Source organism: Mus musculus, chromosome 9, assembly GCF_000001635.26.
Source record: "Mus musculus strain C57BL/6J chromosome 9, GRCm38.p6 C57BL/6J".
In the NCBI taxonomy this organism is placed as follows: Eukaryota; Metazoa; Chordata; class Mammalia; order Rodentia; family Muridae; genus Mus; species Mus musculus.
In genome coordinates, this window is record NC_000075.6 from 107,820,419 (window position 1) to 107,846,669 (window position 26,251).

Here is a 26,251-nt window from a genome sequence, read left to right on the forward strand (position 1 = left end):
CCAGCCTTGAACTCAAGGTAATCAATCATCTTGCTTCAGTTTCCCAAGTGCCCGCCATACCTAGCTCAATACAGTTTTTCTGACAAACGACACATAAACAATTATATATCCATATGCAAATGGTAATCTTATTCTATCATGGAGGCTAACTAAAAACATGTTTAGACCCACATGTAAATGAAAACAATAAATATCTTACAAGAGACCATAAATGAGGAAAAATTTAGATTGAAGACAATTGCCTTCACCTGCTGAGTCATCTCATCAGCCCAAAAGCAACTGCTATTTTAAATAAGGTGACCCATGTCCATCAATACACTTTCTCAGAAATGTAAATATATAATCTATGAAGTAGAGGGTGGATAAGAACATGTACACACTTTGTCTTGTGGAAAATAGGAGACAAGAATATTTAGGTTCAGCATACTCAAAGGTATTCAGTAACATTCACTGCATTCAAAACTTATGAGAAGAAAGAACTACTTGAAATGATAACTTCAAAACACTGTCACACTTCTGAGGCTGCTCAGTAGGTAACATGCTTGCTATTCAAGCCTAAGGACCTGAACTTAGATCTTCCTAGAACCCACGTTAAAAGGCAGATCCAGCAGTGAGCATCTGTAACCTAATGTGGGGGCAGAGACAGGGAGATCCTGAGGGCACACTCAATGGTCAATCTAGCTGAAACAGGGAAGTTCAGGTTTAATGAGAAACTTTGTCTCAAATAAGTAAATAAGGTGGTAGAGTGGGTGACTGAGGAAGAAATACCAATGTTAACCTTTAGCCTATATACATTAGGCAAATAAACTCATGTGAACACATACCACCACCACCACCACCTACACCCCAAAAATTCTCAGCTAGGATTGCAGTTAATGGTAAGGATCATTTGTCTTTATATGCCTATGCATGCATGTGTCCGTCCGTCCGTCCGTCCGTCCGTCCATCCATCCATCCATCCATCCATCCATCCATCCAAGTTTTATCTAAGCATCTCAATTCCTAAAAGAACAGGCAATGGCTGTCAAACATATAGAAGCTAGGCTCCTGTCTATAATCTTAGCTCTCAAGATGTAGAAACAGGGTTGCTATGAGTTTGAAGTTGGCCTTGTTTAGACAGAAAACTGCAGCCACCAGGGCAATACAGCAAGCTCTAGTTTCAAAATAACAACAATGAAAAGAATCTAGCAGCTATATAAAAACATGATACCACTTTTTGTGCATCTGTGACTTCCAGAAGGCAAATAAAAAACGGTAAGTTCCAAGTTCAACAGCATTTAAAAAGATTTCTATTTTATAAAGCAATTACTTCATACTAGCAACTATGTCACATACTTTTACAAACATTATTTTAACTTGTCTCTTCTCAAGCTATGCCACTGGTTCAAGAGAAAAAAACTTCAACTTCCTCAACAAATGAAGACCACTCCAGCCAAGGCTACTTGAGTATCCAAGCTGTCCTGCTAGAACCACCAAACTCTCAAAAGTTACATAAAGGGGCTGGGCAGACTCTGTCAGTAAAATGCTTGCCACACAAGCACAAGTACCCAAGCTCAGATAGATCCGCAGCAGCTACATAAAAAGCTGGGTATGAACTGCCTATAATAACAGTGCTTGAGAGGAAGCCAGGTGGAACCCCAGAGCTTGAGACAAGAGGATGCAGACTTTGCAGTCAGCCTGAACTGCACAGTAGGATCCTGCTGCAAGAAGGAGGAGCTAGGCTCTTCTCTGTTTAAGAGGCAGAGAATCCAAGTTTTGTTTCCAGTACTAACATGAGGTTGCTCATACTCCAGCACCAGGAAATCTCATGGTGACTCCTAGCCTTGACTAACACCCTCTCCCACCCCACCCCCCTCAAAACACACACACACACACACACACACACACACACACACACACACACACATAAATTAAACAAACAAACAAACAAACAGTAAGAAAACATTGCAGGCACATAGCCACTGGCCTTTAATCCCAGCACCTGGGAGGTAGAGGCAGGAGAATCCAGGCTGACAGGTCACATAACACGTTCCAGGACAGCCAAAACTACATAGTGAGAACCCCATCTATGAAATAAAATTTTAAAAAAGAAAGAAAAGAAAAACAAGATATATAAGGAGTGAGATAGAATGAGCAAGCAAGCTTGCTTAGTGGTAGGCCACTTGCTTAACATGTATTAGGCTTTGATTTGCAAACATATATAAAATAACAAAAACCAAATTAATATCACACACACATACACACACAAAAAAAACCACCAGTGAGTATTGATGGTGGAATTCTAACATTGCTGTGACTGACAAGTTTACACTATCTGAAAGTAGTCTTAGTATCAAGTTTCTGTACTGGAAAGCTTATTGCTATCATAATGAAATGATTGAGACAGGCTAACTTATAAACCAAAAGGGATTTATTTAGTTTGCAGTTCTACAAGGCAAAAAGTTCAAGATCAAGCAGCCCCAGTTGTTCAACCTCTGGTAAGGGAAGTAAAAGATGCCACACTATGGAAGGAGAGTGTGTAAGAGTGAATCCTTCACCAAAGCAGCAGAGAATGCTGTGGGGATGCTTTTGTAATTCCCTTCCTAAGAACTGACAGAGTTCATCATCACTACCATCCAACACACCCCAAAGATTTAAAGATCTTTTTGTTGTTGTTGTTGTTTTGTTTGTTTGTTTGTTTTTTCGAGACAGGGTTTCTCTGTGTAGCCCTGGCTGTCCTGGAACTCACTCTGTAGACCAGGCTGGCCTCAAACTCAGAAATCCACCTGCCTCTGCCTTCCTAGTGCTGGGATTAAAGGCATGTGCTAGATTTAAATTTTAATCTCTACTAGATTTGAAGATCTTTTATCACCTCCCACATCTCCCTCCTTCTCTCTTTCTTTTAATTTATGTATTTGATGTATGTCTATGTACCACGTGTATGCCTGGTACCTGCAAAGGACAGGAAGTAAGACAGCTTTAAGCCTTCATGTGGATATTCTAGGAGAGTGGCCTATTGTTTTAACCACCAAGTCATCTCTCCAGCCCCACAACCCCAAGTCCTTAAAGATTCTATCATAACGCATTTATAAGGCCATAAGCCAAAGTTACCATCAAAACACAAACTCAGCTATGTCTATGTCTAACCACTGGCTTCATAATCAAAATGATATTTTTAGTTTTTCTTTTCCGATTAATTTTTTGTTACATTTATTTTATGTATAAGTATTTTATGCAACACATGTGTGCTTGGTGCCTGAGAAGGTCAGTAGGAGGTCACTAGATCTCCTAGAAGGAGAGTTGCAGATGCTTGTGAGTCACTATGTAGGTGCTGGGAATTGAACCCAGGTTCCCTGCAAGAGCAGTAAGTGCTCTTAACTGCCAAGCCCTCTCTGTTTTGTTTTTTGTTTTTTTCCAATATCCATCTGAGCTAGTCAGGTTCTGTCAACTTGACATAACCTGGGGTCACCTGAGGACAAGTCTGTGGGAAATTTTCTTGATAGTGCACTTTCATCCAAGTGATCCTTGGTTATATAAAAAAGCAAACTGAACAAGTCATGAAAGGCAAGCCAATAAACAGCATTACTCCATGGTTCTACTTTGGTTCCTGTCTCCAAGTTCCTGCCCTGAATGCTTTCATGATAGACTGAAATCTGTAAGATGAAGTAAATCCTTTCCTTTGCAAGTTATTTTTGGTCTTGGTATTTATCACAACAACAGAAAACAAACCAAGACACCATACGCAATCAAGTTCTAAAACCTACAAAACTAAGAAAACTAGAGGCTGGTGAGATGGCTCTGTGGTTAAGAGCACCAACTGCTCTTCCAAAGGTCCGGAGTTCAAATCCCAGCAACCACATGGTGGCTCACAACCATCTGTAATGTAATCTGATGCCCTCTTCTGGAGTGTCTGAAGACAGCTACAGTGTACTTACATATAATAAATAAATAAATCTTAAAAAAAAAAACCAAACAATGTAAAAACTAACATTATTTAAAAAAAAAGAAAAGAAAACTAGTACCTTACAAACACTATTTTAATAGAAATTCAACATTAGCCAAAAAAAAAAAAAAATATATATATATATATATATACTGGATCAAAGAGATGTGATAAATATACACTAAGCATTTTCCAATTTAGAACAAATTAAAACTAAATTATTTCAATCCATAAAAATGAGTCATGATTTATGCATAGCAAAATTATTCACAAAGCCAAGCATGGTGACAAAGAGCTCTAATCCTGGCGCTCAGGGGGGTAGAGGCAATCAAATCTCTGTAGGTCTGAGACCAGCCTTGGTTGCAAAGCAAGTCCAGGACATTTACAAGAAGTACTATTTATACAAACTGGGCATGGGGGCACATGCCTTTAATCCTAGTACTTGAGAAGCAGAGATCTCTGATTTCAAGGCAGCCTGGTTTATATATTGGCTACACAGAGAAACTATGTCTTGGAAAACAAAACAACAAAACAAACAAATAAAAGAAGTAATTAGTAGAATTAGAGCCAGAGCTATAGAAAAGCTAGAGGCTGGCTGTCAGGGCCTAGAGCTTTAAAGGCACAGGTTACATGTTCACTGTGGTCTGACCATACTTCATGTTGCACTGTTTGTTCGTCCCTTGCTTTCACTTGAAAAAAACTTAAATTTTTTCTCAAGAGCTAATGCACTGGAAGACATATGGAGGCCATATAGCAGTACTCTGACCAACAATTTCAACAAATAGCCTAAATATAAACTATTGTTGAGGGGTTGGAAATATAGCTCAGTGGTTAGGAGCACTGACTGCTCTTCCAGAGGACCCAGGTTCAATTCCCAGCACCCACAGGGCAGCTTACAACTGTCTTAACTCTGATACCTTCACACAAGCATACACACAGGCAAAATACCAATGTACATAAAATAAAAATTTATTTAAAAAGAGAAATAGTGTTGAAAGAAAAACTAAACAAACCACAAATTCAACCACCCTCCCCTGCCCACCAAAAAAATGCATTCCACTTCTGAGAAATGCCACTAATTTCTATTTTAGAACATACTACATGACACTAATACAGGAACTGCTATAATTTAAGACTTACTTAGCTGAGGGCTGGAGAGATGGATCACTGGTTTAGAGCACTCACTGGTCTTGCAGAAAGAAGACCCAGGCTTGACTCCCATCATCTACATGGTGACTCACAACCATCCACAACTCTAGTTCCAGGTGATCCACACACTCTTCTAACCTCCTCAAGCACCAGGCATGCATGTGTTGCACAAACACACAGGCAGGCAAAACATTCATTCACATAAAATAAAAACAACAACAATAACAACAACAACAGACTTTCTTAGCTGACAATCACAGCACATAAAGGATAGAGAAAGGAGAATCAACAGTGAAATATCAGTCTTGGCTAAACAATAAGCTGGAGGCCAGCCTGGGCTACAAAAATCTATTTCTTTATTTTATTTTTTGTGTGTGTGTGTTACGAGACAGGGTTTCTCTGTGTAGCCCTGGCTGTCCTGGAACTCACTCTGTAGACCAGGCTGGTCTCAAACACAGAAATCCACCTGCCTCTGCCTCCCAAATGCTGGGATTAAAGGCGTGTGCCACCACTGCCCAGCTACAAAAATCTACTTCAAAAGTCAAAACTAATAAATATTTTTACAAACAAACTAGATCCAACAAGATGTTTCAGTGGGTGGGAGCATCTGGCACCAAGCGTGACTATCTAAGTTCAATCCCTAGCACCCACACAGTGGAAGGGGAGAAATGATTTTTGCAAAAGGTCCTCTGATCTTCAAACACATCCAGGTGTTCCCTCACACTCCACAAAATAAATAAAACAAGTGTAATTTTTTAAAAACAAATTAAGATTTTATATGCTGGCAACTCTCTTGAAGAAGCCACAGATTTTGGATTCTACCTCAGCCTGTGTTTTGGCTTGAATATACCAATTCTCCTAAGAACAAGAACCTTATAACTCTTACTTTACACTCTATTTTTCTGCATTTCCCCATGTTTCTGCTTATACCTGTATTGAGGACATCTAAACGGTATTGGAATTGATGTTTCCAAGAAGTCGGGCACAGTTAATTTAGGACCTAAACACAAGTTATGTAAAAGTGTTTTGTCCAGGAAACCACAACTTTTCTCAGTAAATGTTTTGAGGTGAGAGTTGTTAGGTGAAACTACAACATGAAGAGTTAAACAGATGAATTTTTTGTTGCTGGGAATGATAATGGTTCTCTTGCTGCCTTTGCTTCTTGACAGGCACAGGACTGAAGTTCTGAAATGTTTCAGATTACATTACGTCATTATTACTAACTTGATTAGGAATCCAACAATCTGGGTCTTTACTTTTTCCTTGATGGGTCACCACAAATAAGTCTTTCTCCACAGCATCAATTTCAATCACAAGGACAAATCACATTTAAGATTTTGTTTTAGGTCTGGAATGATGGCCCACACCTTTGGTCCCAGTGGCAGAGACAGGTAGAGGAGCTCTGTGAATTCAAGGACAGCCTGCTTTACACAGGGAGGTATAATCCCACCAAGGCCACATTGTGAGAACTGTTTCAAGAAAGGTTTTCCAGAGACATGATAATATACACACTTATAGAGGTTGCAGCCAGAAAAGTATAACTTTGAAACCAGCCTGGATCTGAAACAGGCCCTGGTTCAAATACAAAAAAGATTTGTTGAACCAGTGAGACAATTAACTGTGTAAAGGCACCTGCAGCCCATTCCTGATACCTGAGTTTGATTCCAGGAACCCTAGTAAAAGTGCAAAGAGAGAACAAACTCTACACAGCTATCCTCTGGCATCTACACATGCATGGGTACCCATAAACACATCCTGTCTTATTTTGTTTAAAAATTAAGATATTTTAAGACACAAAAAGTAAATAAGACCTGGCTTCCTGAATAGACCTTCACAGAAACCCTAGCCACGCTAGTCTTTTCAAATAATCCAAACTCTTAATTTTGTTGGCAGGAAAATAGTTTTGTAAAACACATATTTCACAGCCTTCCTTTCTCACAGAAGAAAAAAAATAGCATTAGAAGAAATTTTTATGTTAGGTGGTAACAGCAGCTTCTTTCTTTGTACCTTAGAAAGTCAAAATAATTGTGTCATATAAAAGCTGAAAGCCTGCCAGGTAGTAGTGGCACATGCCTTTAATCCCACCACTTAGGAGACAGAAACAGGCAGATTTCTGAGTTTGAGGCCAGTGAGTTCCAGTATAGCCAGGGCTATACAGTGAAACCCTTTTTCAGAAAAACAAAAAAACAAACAAGCAAACAAAAACATGCTGAGAGCCTGGCAGTGGTGACACATGTCTTTAATCCAAGCTCCTGGGAAGTAGAAGCAGATAGACTTTGAGTTAGAGGCCAGCCTGGTCTACAGTGCGAACCAGGACAACCAGAGCCACACAAAGAAACCCTTGTTTTGAAATGACCCCCTCCCAGGGAACAAATAAACAAAACAAATAACAAAAATCAGTAAAAAAAAAAAAAAAAATCCTGAGAAACAATTTCTTAGGAAAAGATCAGAAACAGGCAGCATCACAGTACCAAATTTGAAAATTCCTGCTGAACAATTAGCAAAGGTTTCATTGAGTTTAGCTCATGCAACCACGGAAAGGGCTCAATACCTGAACACCATACTTCTCAAAATCTTAGTGCAATAGTACACGGAACAAAAGCACATGATATTCTTCCTCAGTACTAAACTTGGACAACAAAGAAAACAGAAGGTATATGACACTGTTAGAAATTCATTTCCTAGCCGAGCAGTGGTGGCGCACACCTTTAATCCCAGCACTTGGGAGGCAGAGGCAGGCGAGTTTTGAGGCCAGCCTGGTCTACAGAGTGAGTTCCAGGATAGCCAGGACTATACAGAGAAACCCTGTCTCGAAAAACAAAAACAATAACAAAAACAAAACAAATTCATTTCCTGCCCAGTCTTGGTGGTGCATACCTTTAATTCCAGCACTCAAGAGGCAGAGGCACTGGATCTGTACGAGGTCAAACCCAGCCTGATCTATATAGTGAGTTACAGTCCAGCCAAGGTTACACAGTGGGACCCTAACTCATAAATAAATGAATTAATAAATATTAAATGCAAGTGTAGCAATTAAGGAATGACCAGTAAGAACCACACAATAGAGAAACCCTACCTTAAAAAACAAAAAATTCTCAATGAAGGATAAAAATGAAAGTCCTACTTCACAAAGTTGCTAAATTTCATCTAGTCAAAGGTGATGAGGGCACAAGCTAATAAACTCACATCTTCACATTTGCTGAAGTGGTTTCTCCAGATAGACACTGACTTATCACTCTGACGGGATTCCCTAGTCACAATACTGTTGCAGAGAGCGTTCCCATTTACTTCTGGATGTGGGCACTGAGAAGAGGCTAGAGGGGCCTTGGTTATCATTTTGAGCAGCTTCACAAATGCATAATCTACCATATTACACAAAGCTAGCCAGCTGAATCCTCCTTTATTTCCATCCCCTAGATCTACAAATATCAATCACTGATAAAGAGATTTCTTATTAAGACAGCAGAAAGTCATGAAAACAGCAAAGTCAATTTACAGCAGTTGATAGAAACCTGAGCTTAGAACTATCCATAAACATAACCCGGCCCTGCTCAGAGGCTTTCGGCAGATCTCTGACAAATCAGAGATCTATCAATTTGCTAGTACTTTAAGTAAAACTTGGGAAAAAGGAAACTAGATAGACAGAGACAATCTTCCACAAACATTTTCTGTACTCTAGGGAATCAGACCTTTCTTTGCATTCTTGTCCTATGTAAGTCCCATAACTAATGTGGCATTAAGGTCCTTAATCTAAATCTAGATACCAAAAACTCCTTTATTTTGCTAGAATTATGATCAGAAGTCATTTGATAGACAGAGAAGCTGGAGAAGACAAGTTCATCTAACTTCAATGTTCACTAGGCGCCAGTTGCTCTATCACATATTCTGCATAGATTAGTCAAGAACCACTTTTCAAATGCAATCACTCAGCTTATCTAACTACATAGGTTCTCTCAATAGTCACTTTCATTTTTAAATAGCACTCAGCACTACCACATATTGTGCTATTTTTAATTTTGTCAACCTACTTGTCCTATTTTTCTCCATTAGAATTAAGTTATATAGTCTAAAATTAAGTTATATAGTTCTGTTCCCTGAAGAATCCTCAGCATTCTGGCACACAACACTCAAAAACGAATGACCATGTTCAATCCACACTGGGGTTCATTGTTGGGAGATGGTTTTGTGCACTGAGTATTAGGATGCTGAGTTCTATGCCCAGATATCTATCTAGTTGCAGTCCTGACTACTGTGTGTTCAATCATCAGTCTCAATGTTATGTTACACTTGTTTCCCATCATCTCTGATTGGTTAATAAAGACTTGATCAGCCTACAGCTGGATAGGAGAGGAGGTGAGGCATCCAAGCACAGTGAGGGAATACCAAGGAGAGAGAGAAAGAAGAGGATAGGGGTTGGGAGAAAACAGAGAGAAGAGAGAGAGGAAAAGAGAAAGAGAAGAAAAGTGTGAAGAAGAGACCATGTGTAGGGACCAGGAGAAGTCCCTATAAGGACACGAATGGAGCACAGCAAGCCAGAGCAAGACCATAATTGACAGTAAAGGATCATGTGACTAGGAAATAGGAAGCTGTAGAGAATTAGAATGGGTCAGAAGCTACCTAGTTTAGTGCTTGCAGCTTATTAATAAACACTAGGTTTCTGTATTTATTCAGGAGCTAAAATATGCTAGAACAGGCGTAGAACAACCCTGCAATTATTTGGGAATAAAGGGAGTGAAGAATATCCCCCAAATACTATTAAAGCACATCAAGATGCTAGGAACAGTAGGACTTTAGACCAAGGGAGGTTAAAACATTTGCCACAGGTAAGCCAACTTCTAAGAACTAAGACCTGACTCTTCCTCCTTCTTCATGTTGTACAAGTACAAAGGATTTCCTGGAGATGTCATGTTTCTTTCATCAAAATGTTTCCCATCAAGATGATTTATATATACCCAGAGGTATGAAAAAGGCTACTAAAAGAATACTGTTCTAATCATGAAGACTATGGGGTTCAGCAAGAGAGGATTCTATATAGGTCAGGTGAGGAATAAAAGTCTAGGAAATGAGGTTGACTGTAAAGAATATTAAGATGTACTTTTAAATATTTAATTTAGGGATGCACCATAGCATCCATATGGAGGTCAGAGGATAACTCAGAAGAGTTGTCTCTCCTTCTATCCCATGGGTTGCAGTGGGGAGTATGTCCCAGGGATTGAAGTCAGTTCCCAAGTCTTGGCAACAAGTGCCTTTACTTAACAAGCTATCATTGCCAACCCAGGTAAAGCTTGTCTCCTTTCTAGGTATAGAATCCTAAGGTCCTAAAAGGAAAAGATAGAGCTGGTTTGAGGGTTTGTTTTGTTTTGAGACAGACTCTTACTATGTAGTCTGGAATGGACTAAAAATCCTATCACCCTAGGCTTCTCAAGTGCTGGGATTACAGGTAAACAACCATGCTCAGACAGAGGACTATCTTAATTGCACTTTGGAACAAAGCACCTCATGGCACTTTATCACAGGGGCTCCCACACCTCTTAAGAGGTGTTCTGTTGGTGTGCTGCTCCGGCTTTATTTTAATATCCTAATTACTAGGGGACCTGAGTGCCCTACAACTGTTGACAGAATAGCTGAGGAGAGTAACAGGCTTCTTAAAACTACTTTCTCTTGAATGTTGTTAACACCAATGAACATTTTTCCAGGCACAGGTCTAACAGAACTTAGGAGCACGAATTATGAGCAAGAACGAGTTTGTAAAGAATGATGCCCTAGTTCTAGTTGACAACACTCTTTAAGGACTAGATGCTTTAGAGGAGGGAAAGATAATGTTTAATCTTTTAATATATAGTACTTTTTGAGTGCTAGGATTTGAAACCAGGGCCCTATGCTTGCCAAGCAAACTCAATTATTGAGCAATTTCCCCAGGCAATATTGATACTCTTGAAGATTAAAAACAGCACTGATCTCGAAAAAAAACAAAAAAAACCCAACAACAAAAAAAGGCAATGATAAGCTGGGTGTGGTGGCACAGGCCTTTAATTCTAGCCCTCAGGAGGCAGAGACATATGGTTTTCTGACAGTTCCAGGCCAGCTTGGTCTACTATAGTCTCTCAGGTCAACCTGTTCTTTTTTTTTTTTTTTTAATGAACTTGTCATTTAAAAACAAAACAAATACAAACCAACAAAACAATCAGAACCCAGCATTCTTAGGAAAGAATAGTACGAAAGAGATCGCATCTGTCAAGTTCCTCCCACTTGTATTTCAACTACTGACAGTGAGACAATGGTAAGATGGTTAAATCTTGTTTACAAAATAAGACATTAACACAATTTCTCATAATTAATACTTATTAGGCCTTTATTGTTATTATTAATTATTATGATTTGATTTAAGAGGGCCCAGCTTATGGGAAGGAATGCCACACCCAGGGAACTGGTCCTAGGCAGTCTAAGAAAGCAGGCTGAGCAAGTCACCAACATGGGCAACCAGCCAGTAAGTAGCATTCCTTTATGGTCTCTGCTTTAGTTCCTGCTTGACTTCCTACCCTACTTCAAAATTCATGATGAGCTATGACCTTAGCCTAAAATAAATCCTTTCATCCTGAAGCTGCTTATGGTCATGGTGCTTTGTTACATCAATAAAAACCAAACTAAGGCAGCAGTTCAAAATTATAATCTCAGCACTTTGAAGCCTAAACAGGCAGGAGGACTACCACAATTTCAAATTTACCCTGGGCTACATAGTTAATTTTAGGCCAGTTTAGGCTGCAGATTGAGATCATGCCTTAAAATAAATAAACAAAACAAACAAACAACCCACAATACTACAACCATTCCAATTCGGGAAAACCCTTCCCCAAAAAGAAGTGAACAGTAAAGCTGGGCATAGGAACGCAGGCCTCTGATTCTCAGGAGGCAGAGACAGGTGTGTCTCTGTAAGTTCCAAGCCAGACCAGGCTACATAGTGAGGCCTTGTCTCAAAAAAGGGGTGGGGTGGGGTGGAGGCAGGGGACAGTAAATGTCATGAGTCATGTTGAGTTGAACAAAGCTGATGAAAAAGCACTAGGCTACAGAAAAGATTACATATAATGAATCTCCTTTGGGGAGATCCTTCTGTTGTGCTGCACTGATGCTTGTGCAAGCACTCGTGAGCGTGCACTTGTATGTGCAGACACACAAGACAAACTACATCCCTGTGCTGCTCTCCTATCTCAGGATACAGGACCTGAGACAAAGCAAATTGATTTTCCCAAGGGAAAAAACATAACAAGAAGGATTCTATTTAGTAATTTCTTCTCAAATTACTAGTCAGGGTTCAATTAGACATAGATGACAATAAATGGTGGGAAGTTGAGTAACTCCTAAAACTTTAAACAATAAGTTCAACTCAAGATTCTCCAGCTTTGACTATAAGCAGTCAACAACCTGAAGACAACACTATAACTGGCAAAGAACAGGAATGAATGAGATGGGCACAAACTATCCATTCCTCTTTTCTCCTCAATGGCATTCTTTCAAACAGAACACAGGTAGGTAGGTCCTTAGTGCCATAAAAATCATCATTAGTTGCCTTCAAGGAACTAAGTCTGTGTATTACCATCAACTGTCCTAGAGAGCCTCCATAACTGAGGATCATTTATATCAGGAGCCCACATATCTTTATCACACCGTAGAGGGAACACTCCAGATATGTCATACTTCCATGTACAGTCTCTGGAGCCCAGTCAATCTGGAACTGGATCCGGAACCTAGTTTCTAAAATGTACTCTGTGTCCATTAGTTCTCAGTTTTCAAAAAGGTTTCTTTGCACAACTGGTATTTGGAAGTATTGTATACTCTAAAGTTGAAGATTTCTTGTACCTTTCCAAAGTGAAATTATTTGAAACCCTCCCACCCCATATATGAAAATATATATCCTTTCAGCATCATTTGACCGAAGTATAAAGCAACCTGGTTGGCCTCCATGCATCCGATGGCATCTTCCAAGAGTGAAAATTCCACGCAGACATAGCCATAGTCGTAACCTGGGGACAGCATTTAAATACAGACGGGAGTGGTGTTAGTGCCTTGCAAACATAAAAGACACACTTATATCCCCTGTTCTGAACCCCTTAAACACAAGCCCTCCCATTCACTCCCTCCCTCCTCTATACTAAGCAAAAGGGCTTCCTCAAACAGAAAAAAAAGTACTGAAGGAAAAGTCTGTGTGTTTCTGAACGTTGGGATTCATTCCAAATGGCTTTTTCTCCCTATTAACTAAGAAGATTATAAGCCCTGTTTATCACTGCCCTGTTTATCACTGTTTATCACTGCTGATCAAGAAAAGGTACCACAGAACTGAGTAACTTCACAGAAAGTTCATGTGGAGACCCAAAACATTTTAAAGACAGGCTGAATCTTCTGGAAATACAGTCAACAAGAACAGGAAAGTATCTGAAAAAAATGTATCCAGAGAGAAGGAAGAAAAGCAATTATTCCAAAGCTGTGCAAGAGTCACCATTCTTCTAGCAGAAACCACTTTCAAAGAAGTACTGACTAAATGACGCAACATCTGCATACCACAGTAGGATTCCTGGCGGGCGACAGGAACAATCCACTTCAACCACAACCACCCCCCTCCCTCCCCTGGTTTCACACTCAAGTCATAAGCCAGATAAAAACTTTATGAAAAAATAAGATATAAAACATAAATATGAATAACTGGATCCAAAATTGTGCTTACATGCAAAAAGCTGATGGTAGAGCAAGCAGAGGGAAAGATAGCAGTTGTTAGTAATCAATGTATGTTCAATAACTCTAGGTATTGTCATAAAATACCTTTCACCTTAACACTGAAAAATGTCTGCAGCTCAGACCTGAGGTTCTAATGACCCATGAAACTAGGAAGTCATGGGATTTACAGGCTACTAAACTCTCCTCATTAGCCTGCCTCATAGTTCCTGGTACTGCTACCACATAACTAGGAAGATGTACTTATTGCAATGTTCCACATGTGGCTTCCATGTTTCCTTCACTCCTGTCAAGATAAAGAAACTTCTAGAAATTATAGTATGCAAATGGAACAGAAAAAATAGATGTGATTTATTCAGATGAAAAAATAAAATAGAGGGAACGAATACAACATAAAACCTATGCAAATTTTAAATATAAAGTAGACATAACAAGAAAAAAACCCGATACTCCTTGAGGTATCAAAAGGACAGGGTGAGTTCCAGGATAGATAGGGCTACATAGAAAAACTGTCTTAAAAAGCATTAAAGACAAACAAACAAAGGAAATGGCTAGAGTCTAATTCAGTGCTGTATAAGATTCTGGATTCAAAATTTGCAACCAACAAGAGGCAAAAAGACAGAGAGAAGTTGACCTGGTGACATATGCCTATCATTTTAGCCCTGATGAAGCTGACACAAGAGAACTAAAACTCAAAGTCCACCTGGACTAAATTGTAAGACCCTGTCTCGAAAATAAAATAAGGGCTGGAGGGTTGGCTCTGCAGTTAAGAGCATAATCTTGCTCTTCTCAAGGACTCAGGTTGAGTTCCCAGTACCTACATGGTGTCTCACTTCTGAAACTACAGACAATGATGTCTTCTGACCTCAACAAGCACCAAGTACATACACACATAGTATACAGACATATATGCAGGCAAAACATTTATACACATGAGATCACAAATTTTAACCATTCTTTCTAAAAAAATAAAAAATAAACATACCAAATTTGGTAAAATGGGTTGGATTCCTTGTTACATGGTATAAATGGACTTAAATGTTTTATGGTAACAACTATGATTTTAGACCTGGTAACTCTTTTAACTACAAATAGTGTATATTCTTGCTTTAAGTTTAGGAAATAACCAGAAAGAACAACCAAAAGCTACTTTGAGACAGTCGTCCCAAATGCATTAGAGGAACTGTAAAAATCTGCCACAGAAGGAACGATGATCCATAGTCAGAAAAGTTACTGCAGCTTAAACAGGAAACCCTTCTGTTCAGGACTGTCATAGCCACAGTTTGCGAAAAGTACAGCTATTGATTAATGCAATGTAGTGTCAATTAGATTTACATTCCTGAGGTCTTTTATCTGTTGTAGCTTTGTCTTTTTCTTTTCATTACATCAGGTATATTGCCCTGTAAATTGTGGTAATGGTGCCAGGAATAAAAAATTAAGGTATTTTTAACTTTAAAAAAAAAAAAAAAAAAAAAAAGAACAACCAAAAGCTTCTAAAAACCTCAGCATTATCTCAGAGAGAGTCCTATGCTGCCCCCGACCCCTGCACAAATATCCCCACCAAGGGTTCTTCTATGTAGCCCTGGTTGTCCTGGAACTTGCTCTGTAGACCAGGCTGGCCTTAAACTCTTAGAGATCCACTAATCCCCAGTGCTGGGATTAAAGAACCCTGGCTACCTGTACTTACTTTATAGACCAGGCTGGCCTTTTTTACTCACAGAGATCTGCATGCCTCTGCCTCAAGTGCTGAAATTAAAGGACCCACATCCTCTTTTTTAAAGAGAAAGTCTCACCCATGTAAATCGGGCTATCCTGGAACTCTTTAAGTGAAAAAGGCTGTTACTGAAAGTACAGAAATTCACCTGCAACTGCCTCTAGAGTGCTGGGAATAAAAGTGTACATCACCATACCTATCTAGAGACAAATTTCTCTATCCTTATTTCATAGTTTTGGCCAATTCCAACTTGCTTAAAGTTATTACAAGTCAGGTTTCTCTTACTAGTCAATCTTTGAAGAAACACAAGGCTTTTGGTATACATACTTGTATGCAACTGTTAAATATGGAAATTGTTTTTTATTCAGTTCAAATGGAATTTCCTAAACAAATTCAGTCTGATATATATCATATATATATATATCATATATATGTGTGTGTGTACATATATGATATATAATATGTGTGTGCATATATGTACATGCATATACACATATACATATATATATTTTTCTACATTTTGTAGATGGTTCTAAACATACTTTGAAAGCAATGAAGAATAACACCAGGAGCATAGATACCTTTTATCACCAAATTTCTACTGCAAATACTCAAAATCATGTCCATAATCAGAAGGAAGAGCAATAGATCAAACCGATGTTCTTTTGAATGCTTTGATTACCACTGAAAACATTATCAAAGGAGTTCACAAGAGTATGGGAACAAACTCTCTCCACAACTGACAAAATGGGGAGCTGGAGGAAAGAAGGAAAAAAAAAAACACCAAAAACCAGACACTAAAACCAGACTGCAAAGCCCTACATTTTCCTTGCTATGCCACCCAAAAGGTCAAAACACTGTGGCCTGAAGGAATGCAAAGGCTGTGTGGGAAGAACAAACAAGCTGATTCATGACAATTGATACTTGGCTAAGGAAACAAGCAGGTATTGATACTAAAGTCACTGGAAAGGAAAATACATAGACTACAAGAGGAACAATGATCACTTTGTACATATCAACTTTATAATAACATTAAGTTTACAAGCCTATCATTCAAGTTTCTTCTGCCCTAAAATGTAGCTAGCAAAAGAAAGCATATTTAAATTTTAATTATATAGGTTTTTTTTAAGGTGCCCAATCTTGATCCCAAATAGTCTCTGCATTCAAACTTCATAGTTATATCATAACGATTTTCAGAAACTGCCAGAGACAATGACACTAAGTATTTACACAGTATCTATTATAAATAAGGTTCTATTACAAAATTATTTTATATATACTGGTTTAATCCCCACAAGACTACTATAGAAGTATATATTATTAAATTCATTTAACTGATGGAAAAACAAACAAAGGCAGGAAAAGTAATTTGCTCAAAAACACCTTAGTTTTAATACCAGCACAAAGCCTTTTAAAGTCAAGCACTTCACATTCAAAGGGATAATATTAACCATACTACTGTATCTCTTCATTTCTTCAGTATTAAGGATTGAACTTTGGAACATGATAGGTAAGAGCTCTACAATTAAACCATCAATCTAATCTCAGTCTTCTATATACTTTTTAAAAACTATAGTGCGCATGCATGTGTGTGTGGCTTGTGTGTTTACATGTATGGAGAGATCATAGATCAACTTTATTTTTTCTTTATTTTTGGTTTTGTTTTGAAACAGGTTTTTCTATGTAGCCCTGGCTGTCCTGGAACTCACTGTGCAGAGTAGACCAGGCTGGCCTCGACCTCAGAGATGCACTTGCCTCTGCCTCCTCAGTGCTGGGAGTAAAGGTTTGCATCTCTATCGTCAGGCTCAGAGATCAACTTTTGGGAATCATTGTCTCTCCTTTCAGCATGTAGGTCTCAAGAGATGACACTCAAGATTGTCACGCTTCGTGGCAAGCTCCTTTACCCATGAACCACCTCACCGTCTAGCTCGTTACTCAAAATTTTTTAAAAATTAAAATACAATAATGTAATTTTCCACCTCTCTCCCATACCCCACCCGGACATTTCTTCTAAAATTCAAGGTCTCTTTTGTTACTATTACATGTATATGCACATAAACATATAAACACAATCTGCTGAGTCCACATAGTATTTCCTGAATGTACTTAATTTCAGGGTTACCCACTTGGTATTTTTATTCATAGACAAGGCTAAATTGCACAGGCTGACTTCTTTTTCTTTTGTCTTGTTTTACACATTTTATTTTCTGAGACGGGGCTTTTGCTACATTGCCCTGTGTGGCCTCAAACTTGGAGCAATTCTCCCAACTGTACTAAAGAGTGTTGGGATTACAGAAGAGTGCCTCTATTTTTGGATTCTAGGTTAACTTTAAACCTTACTGTATAGCCCAGGCTGCTTAAACCTGCTATTCTCCTGCTTCAGCCTTCAGAGTAGCTAGGATTACAATCATGTGTCTCCAGGTCCTAGCCTTTCACTCTTTAAGAAGATGCTAGGTTGATTTTGATAATCTTAATTTTAAATTTATTCAGCCCCAATACAGGATGAGTCCCACATGCCTGAGAACAAATGAGCACAATGGTTACTCCTATTGTAATATGTATAGTGAATCATTGACTGGGCTAAATAAGCAAGTTAGAAAGTATTCACTCTCAGTAAGTGACTCCATTGGCTCCCACAATTCTTCTGAAAGGACAAAAACTAGAAATTCTTATTATAGAAGATTGCTATAAAAATTATGTAGCAATATGGAAATATGTAACATATAAAAGATTAAAAATAAATATATCCTTCTGGATAATTATGTAAAATTTATACAAAAAAAAAAGACTGGAATTAAATACAAACTGAATCTAACTCAGAAGTTAGAGACAAAAATCAGCATATAAGATAAAAACCATGCACTGTCAAAATTATACTTGGAGAGCCCAAGGTGAAGAACAACATACCATCTTTCAATATAGGTAAATCCAACATTGCCAGTTTTTCCTCCAGCGTTGCAACAGATCAGTGTTCCTTTGGTTGACACCAGATGAAGAGGTTGGCTTGCATTTAAGGGCCATAATGTATGAAAAATACAGCACTTTAAACAACAGAAGCACAGCCACCAACCACAGTAAATTCTCACACTCAGAGAAACTTGGAATCAGAAACCAAATGAAGCCATAGCCAAGTCTTATCCCCACCTCCATGATGACTCAGTGAGAAGGAAAGGGGTATGGATGCAGGAGTGGGAGGCAGGACTCAAGCAACATTAGGTGATTATACAAAAATCTGAAAATGGATGAATGCAATACAACTGAATATAAAAAATTAAAATGATTGTATTGCCTTAATGAAATAACCTGGAATTTTCTTTTTTCCCAAATTTTACAATTATCAGAATTAATCTGATAGTTAACAGGAAAAGTTCTAATAGTCACAGAATATATTTTACCTAGAGAAGTAATATTCTGAAACCTGACAATGAATCCTGCATTCAGAATTCCTTGGACTCAAGATGGTAAACAATTCCACAAACATATTTTTACCAAAGGAAGGAACAAGATATCTACTTTATTACCTTTTTATTAATGGTGGCCTTCTGGGAAGACATCTTGGTAGGCTAAAAGGTCTTACGTAACTATTAAAATAAGCAAACCTGAATCTATTTTTTAACCTAAATACACAAATCTTCTAGAAATATTCCTTATGCTTTTCTTGGTAGCTAAGAAGGATGAGAACAGAACAAGGGAAAGAAAATTTTAAAAAGGTAATACTTTCACATCTTGGTAAGCAAGATACTACTACCAAGTCTGATGATCTGAAATTGAACCCTAGGGCTTCCATGGTGGAAGAAGAGAAGCACTTCCCAGAGTTCCTCTGACCACATAAGCACTGTGACATGCCCTGTGTTATATTATATGTGTATACACACACAAATATTATTTATATATATACATATATATAATTTCAAATCTTCTCCATCTTCATTAATCATTTAGTTATCAAAAAGTATCTATGAAAACTAATTAGATAGTTTTTGGAAGGGTAAGGTAGAGAAAACAGAGACCCGATAAGTAATATCCACCCCAACTCAAAAACTAGTTTTTGGTGTCTATCCCTGCAAGGATTGATTCCACAATGCCAACAAACTCAATCCAAAATTGTTAAAGACAATTGTCAGTTTACAAAAGGCCAACATTCCTAACAAAAATTTGTTTAGGTAAATGAGATAGGTAGCCCTATCTTCAAACTGATCTAGAAAAATTCAAATAACATTAGCCTAGATTAATTTCCTATTTAATAGACTATTGGTTAACTTTCAAAAACCGAAAAATAGATATGCCAACTATGAAATGTAAGAGGAAGATTAGGATGTTTTCATTTTTATTGCCCCCCCTTTATGTATGTGTATTAATGTGCACCCATGGAGGCATCAGACCCACTATAGCTGAATGACAGGCAATAATGAGGTAACCAACATGGGTGCTGGGAACTGAACTTGAGTCTTCTGGAAGTACAGAAGCACTCATTTTGAGGCAGGTTTTCACTATGTAACTCTGGCTGCCCCCCCCCCCCCCAGAGTGCTGGTACTAACGGTATGCAAGCACTCCTAACCAATGAGCTTTCTCTCAAAGATTTTACAAGATTGTGAAAGTCAGTGTTTATTTTATTAAAATCTAATTTAAATAAAACCTTTTCTCTAAACAAAGGTATTATGTCTGTAGATCCAAGTATTATAAATGTAAAATGCCCATGATAGACCCAGGCATAGTGTGCACATCTTTAATACTAGAACTCAGGAGACAGAGGCAGGTGGGTCTCTTGAGTTAGAGGCTAGCCTGTTCTACAGAGTGAGTTCCAGAGCTATATAGAGAAACCTTAACTTGAAAAACAGAGAGAGGAAGAGAGAGGGAGAGGGGGGGAAGGGAGGAATGAAGGGAGGGATGGGAGAGGGAAAGAGGTTGAGATTCAGTCAATCAGAAAGGCAGACAGACACAGCCAGGCGGTAGTGGTGATGCATGCCTCTTCTAAGGCCAACCTGGTTTACAGAGTGAATTCCAGGACAACCAGGGCTACACTGAGAAACTCACAGGTAAGGGTGGAGTGGAGGTGGGAGGAGAAAGTGAGAAAAAAAGACAAGAGTGATAGAAATTGTAGAAAACTTGGTTCAATAGGTCCTACTTACCTATTTTTACTAAATTGGAAATACAGGATTTTAAAAGAGAAGTAATAGAACTGATTCAGGTATCTGCATTCCTATCAATGGGAATAGTACAATGAAAGGTATAGAAGTTGTTTTATTTTATATTTTTTTATTTTTTGGGTTTTTCGAGACAGGGTTTCTCTGTATAGCCCTGGCTGTCCTGGAACTCACTCTGTAGACCAGGATGTCCTTGAACTCACAAATCCGCCTGCCTCTGCCTTTCTAGTGCTGGGATTAATTAAGAAAATCTCTAATTTTATATCAAACTAACATTGGAAGAAAGAAATTGGTTTACACAGAACTCATCAGTTTGGTATTTTATGAGTATCTCTAATTTGCTTCCCTGCAATTATGCATATAAGGGTTGTGAGCCTACACTAGAACAGATGAAATAAGGAAAATAAACAGAAGACTACTTGCTAAATCTTGAAACTAGATGTGGTTCTCTTTTAGTTTTTCATCTGTGCCAACTGATTATCCTAGACAGATGGGGAGATGGGGGGAGAGGGATAGAGAAGGTAGGGATGTGGATTAGTGGTAAACATGTATGAGACCTTGGGTTTGTTCCTCTGCACCACATAAAAAATAAAGGAAGAAATGTTGTTTTCCTTTTTCTGAGTCAAGATCCTACAATATCGGCTACTTAGATTCTCTCTGGCCTCACTATGTGGCCCAAGATGGCCACAACTCCCCAGGAACCCTAGAGTTAATCTACCTAGTGCTGAGATTATAGGTGGTAAGCAAGCATCACCACAGTATATGGGTTTTTATTTCAAAATCTAAATATAATCCCAGGGGTCATTTTATCCTGATTACAATGATATTATAGTTCTCTGCATCCAGGGAAATAACCATTAATTTCCATTTTATTTCCAGTCTACTTGCAGTGATGGTACTATGTAAATACAATGAAGGCATTTAATGTCCTACCTTAGAGAGCTTATTCTAATGAAAGAGTCAAGATGAGAAGAAATAAGCACAATCTACTTGAAGAGGCTATTAAAGTCAAAGAGGAGCGCAGATCCTTTCAAAAAGCTAGTGATCTATTCAAATCATAGTCTCACCCCAACCCTACTACCCTCCTCCCTCAAACGCCCTGGGCACAAAATAATCAATCAGGGAAAAAAAAACTGTAAATCTGTTTTTCATAAGGAAAGAACAGACTTCACTCTAGGAGGGTCGGAGTAATGAGAGAAGGATCAATACAGGAGAAGAGTATCTGGAACCAATGACTAACTGAGGTCATAGGTAGAGACCAAAGTCTTCCTTCCACTCCTGTGTCCCCAATTCTAGAACAGCACCTAGCACAGGTGTCATTCAATGCCACATCAACTGTAATCAGTCTGTGGGCAATGCACACATGTGGTGCAAGTTCATATACATAGGCAAAATATCCATATACTTAAAAGTAAATCTTTAAAAAGCTAACAGAATAGTAAATTCTTTAAATTTTGAGGGCAAAAGAACCCATGAGCATAAGAAGTAATAAATGCCCTTAAAAAAGCTGAATTATAAGATGTTAGAAACTGTTCAGGAAGATAGAATACATAACCCAAATACCCATTTTCTAAAATTCTGTATGCTTTAGAGTATGCCTGGTAACAAAAGCCTTAAACTTTGGAGGCAGAGGCAAGTAGGTCTCTGAGTTTGAAGGCAGCCTAGTTTACAAAAAGAGTTGGAGCTAGTCAAAGCTATTTGGTAAAAACCTGTCCACTACCCTACCACCACTATCACCCCCTACCACCTTAAAAAAAAAAAAAAAAAAAAAAGACTGATGATATAGTTAAGTTGATAACACACACAGTGCCTTGGGTTCACTGTAGCAATGGTGGTGGGTACCCATGATTCCAGCGCTTAGTAGGTAGAAACCAAGAATATGAGGCTAGCCCAAGGTACTGTCCAGAAAAAAAGTATAGATCTAGAAACATAGCTCATTGGTTAAAAGTATTTACTGCTTTTTTAAAAAGACGTTTTTATTTTATGTGTATGGGTATTTTGCTTCCAAGCATATATGTGTGCACCATGTGCATGTGTGGAACCATGGAGCTACAGACACCTTGTCCTTTGGAGGAGCAGTCAGTGCTCCTAACCACTGAGCATCTCTCCAGCCCCAGGTTTACTGTTTTCACAGAGGACATGGATTTAGTTCCCAGTACCCACAGGTGTCTCATGACCATCTGTGATTGATTGATTTCTTTGTCTTCCTTTCCTCCTTCTTCTGTGCAGCCCTGGCTGATCTAGAACTTATTTATTTTAGAACATGTTGGACTTAAAGTGATCCACCAGTGTCTGTCTCCTGAGTGTCAGGATTAAAGGTGTACGCCACCATTGCCCAGCAACCATCTGTAATTTCAATTAGAGAGGATCTATTGTCCTTTCCCAACCTCCACAGGCATCTGTACTCATGCTGCACAAAAACTCAAACAGGAACGTGCACACATACAAATAAGTAATATTTTTAAACTATATAATTAATTATAGTTACGATATTGTACTACACTATCTAGTTCTAAAACATTTTTACTGCCTCAAAGTGAAAGCCCTTATCCATTAAACAACCACTCCTCATTCCCACTAATTTCCTTTCTATTTCTGGGGCTAGACCTTTTATGGATACCCATAAAAATACAGCTATGCCGGGCTTGGTGGCACACGCCTTTAATCCCAGCATCCAGGAGACAAGAGGCAGGTGGATTTCTGAGATCCTGGCCAGCCTGGTCTACAGAGTGAGTTCCAGGACACCCAGGGCTATACAGAGAAACCCTGTCTTAAAAAAACAAAACAAAACAAAACAAAACAAAAAACAGTCATAAAAATATGTTGTTGGTTGTGTCTGATTTTTTTCTTGTTTTCAAGGCTGATCCACACTTCAGTATATGTTAGCATCTCATCCCTTTATGTGGAGATTAATATAAATATATATTGTGTTAACTGGCTTCTTTTTATCAACACAATTCTTTTGTTCAAATGTATATAACCAGTCTCCCCATTTCTACTGCTCAATACTATTCCAATTGTACGTAGTATTTATTATCTAACCATCAAAAGACATTTCACTTTCCCAGGAATATAAAAAGTCAAGGTGATATATAATTAAGAAAGCTGTTTATAAACACCAAATGAAAGGTACAGGGTGTATAATCCCATTTGTAATCCTGAAATCTAAAAAGACATTAAATAATAAGTTTTGGGGGGCAAATTTTCAGTAGATGGTTTTTAATGTTTTTTTCTGGGGGGGAGGGAGTAGGGAGAAGTAAACAGAGTTTTACTCTATGCCCCAAATTGACCTGGAACTTTTGATTCTATACCTTGGTCTTCTCAGTGGAATTACAAATGTGTATCATCATTCCTGGCTTTGTAATGAAACTAAAAGTATCAACTCTATATATTCTAAATCTACCCATTATAAGTAACACCTATTTCAACTCTGGCAGGACATTACCCAATCTAAAACAATTGGCTTAGTTCAGGTGTCATAGTAGTTTTGGGATAGAGTCTCAAGTAGGCACAAACAGAAACTGAACTTTTTATATACCTTAGGCAGACCTTCTGTCTCTCTCTTTCTTTTAAGTACAATTTGTGTATGGGGTGGAGGAGGGATGACACATGTGCATACATGAATGAGTGTGTGTTTATGTGTGTGTGTCAAGAGGGATATTCACTCTTCATCATATATTTCTTCTATTTATTTCATTTATGTCTGTGGCTTTTTGCCTATATGTGTATCTATGCTCCAAGTATGTGCCTAGTAGATAGAGAAGACAGTAGAAGACTGGGACTTCTTAGATCCTCTAGGGCTGAGTTACAGATGGTTGAGAATCATCTGTTTACTCATTAAGATATCTCTTCTTTACTCAGAAGGCTGATCTCTGTGAATTCAAGGCCAGCTTGGTCTACAGAGCAAGTTCTAAAATAGCCAGGGATACACAGAGAAACCTTGTCTCCAAAAACCACCAAAAACAAAAAACAAACAAACAAACAAAACACTTATCTCTTCTTCACTAAAGGTATCAATATTTAATGAAGGCACAGTTCATGACACAAGATTGAAGCTCAGGCTGTCCTATCACCCTTTAAATTAAGTTAAAAAACTTATCCAGGCTATAAAGTCTACCTTTAGTTACCAAAGAGAGCATATATCAGACACATGCCACAAACATGACAAATTGAGGCACAAAGGAACAACAAATCTACTCTTAATCAATTTTCCACAAAGTAAAGGTGTGGTATAATTAAACCAAATAAATGTTTTCTGAGAAATGATACTTCTGAGGTTTTCTCCCAAATTACAGGAAAAGTATACTTTCTGAACTTAAAAGCCACACTATTTTAAACACAATAATTTATTTTTGTGTGTAACTTTTCACTGCAGAACTCATGAAAAAGAAGTTATTATCTACTAGATATAAACAATCCGTTCCAAGCTAGCCAGTTAGTAGTGGTGTACACCTTTAATTCCTGCACTAGGGAGCAGAAGCAGGCAGATCTCTGAATTCAAAGCCACCTTGGTCTACAGAGTAAAAGTCCAAGACTATTAAGAAAAATCCTGTCTCAAAAAACAAAACAAAACAAAAACAAAACAAACAAACAAACAAAAAAAAAAAACAGGGCTAGAGAGATGGCTCAGAGGTTAAGAGATCCAACTGTTCTTTCAGAGGTCCTGAGTTCAATTCCCAACAACCACATTGTGGCTCACAACCATCTGTATTGGGATCTGATGCCGTCTTCTGTTGTGTCTGAAGACAGCTGCAGTGTACTCATAAATAAATAATCTTTAAAAAAAAAATCCATTCTATGGTAAACTATTTAAAAGTAAAGTAAGATTGAATTAATAGCTCAGAGATAGAATGCTTGCCCAGGCCATATAAATAAAATAAACAAACAAATGAATTAATAGAAACCAGCTGTATCCTCCAAAATATAACATGATGACTGACGATGCCTTTAACTATATATTACTGTGACTTTATGTTCTGTGAAAAGATAAATGCTCCATTTTCTTCGATTTAAAATTATCCAAAATGGATCACTTAAGATTTTATTTATTTATTTGGTTGATTGGGTTTGGTTTTTGAGGATAGGGTTTCTGTACAGCCCTGGATGCCCTCCAACTAATAGAGATCTCTCTGCCTCTACCTCCCAAGTGCTGGGATTAAAGGAGTATGCCACTACTGAGATAGGCTAATTACCTTTATTTTTAATCTGTTTCATATCATGGAATCCAAAAAAATATTTGCCAAATATTTATTTGACCTAAGTCCTCTGCATATATGTTATATTTGTGTAATTTGGTATGCTTATGGTACTCCTAATGTGTATGTGGGGGAAGGGGGTCTTCTCTGACTCTTTTGCCAGCTTTTGGTACCCTTTTCCTCCTACTGGGTTGCCTTATCCAGCCTGGAGGGGATATGCCAATTATTATTACAATTTGATTTGCCATGTGGGAGGCTTGCCCTTTTCTGAAGGGAAACAGAGGAGGAGTGGGTCTGAGGCAAAGGGGAGGTAGAGAAGGGTCTGGGAAGAGAAGAGGGAGGGGTCAAAATATAATATTTGAGAACAGAATAAAAATTTAAAACTTTGAGAGCTTGGTATTCC

At 38.2% G+C, this 26,251-nt stretch overlaps 1 protein-coding gene across 10 annotated transcripts in view; it reads right to left on the reverse strand.

Moving 5' to 3' along the window:
• Rbm6 (RNA binding motif protein 6) overlaps positions 1–26,251 on the reverse strand; it is a 99,800-nt gene that overhangs the window by 46,860 nt on the left and 26,689 nt on the right. For 6 of the 10 annotated variants that reach the window (NM_011251.3, NM_029169.3, XM_017313216.1 and 3 more), the window contains one exon: positions 13,016–13,089. The exons of 3 other annotated variants lie outside the window; for them this stretch is intronic. In NM_011251.3, the coding sequence (NP_035381.2) occupies positions 13,016–13,089 (74 nt within the window). Of the gene's footprint in view, positions 1–13,015; positions 13,090–18,416; positions 18,511–26,251 lie in introns of those variants that run through there. One more of the 10 variants, XM_030244143.1, reaches the window with a different exon arrangement.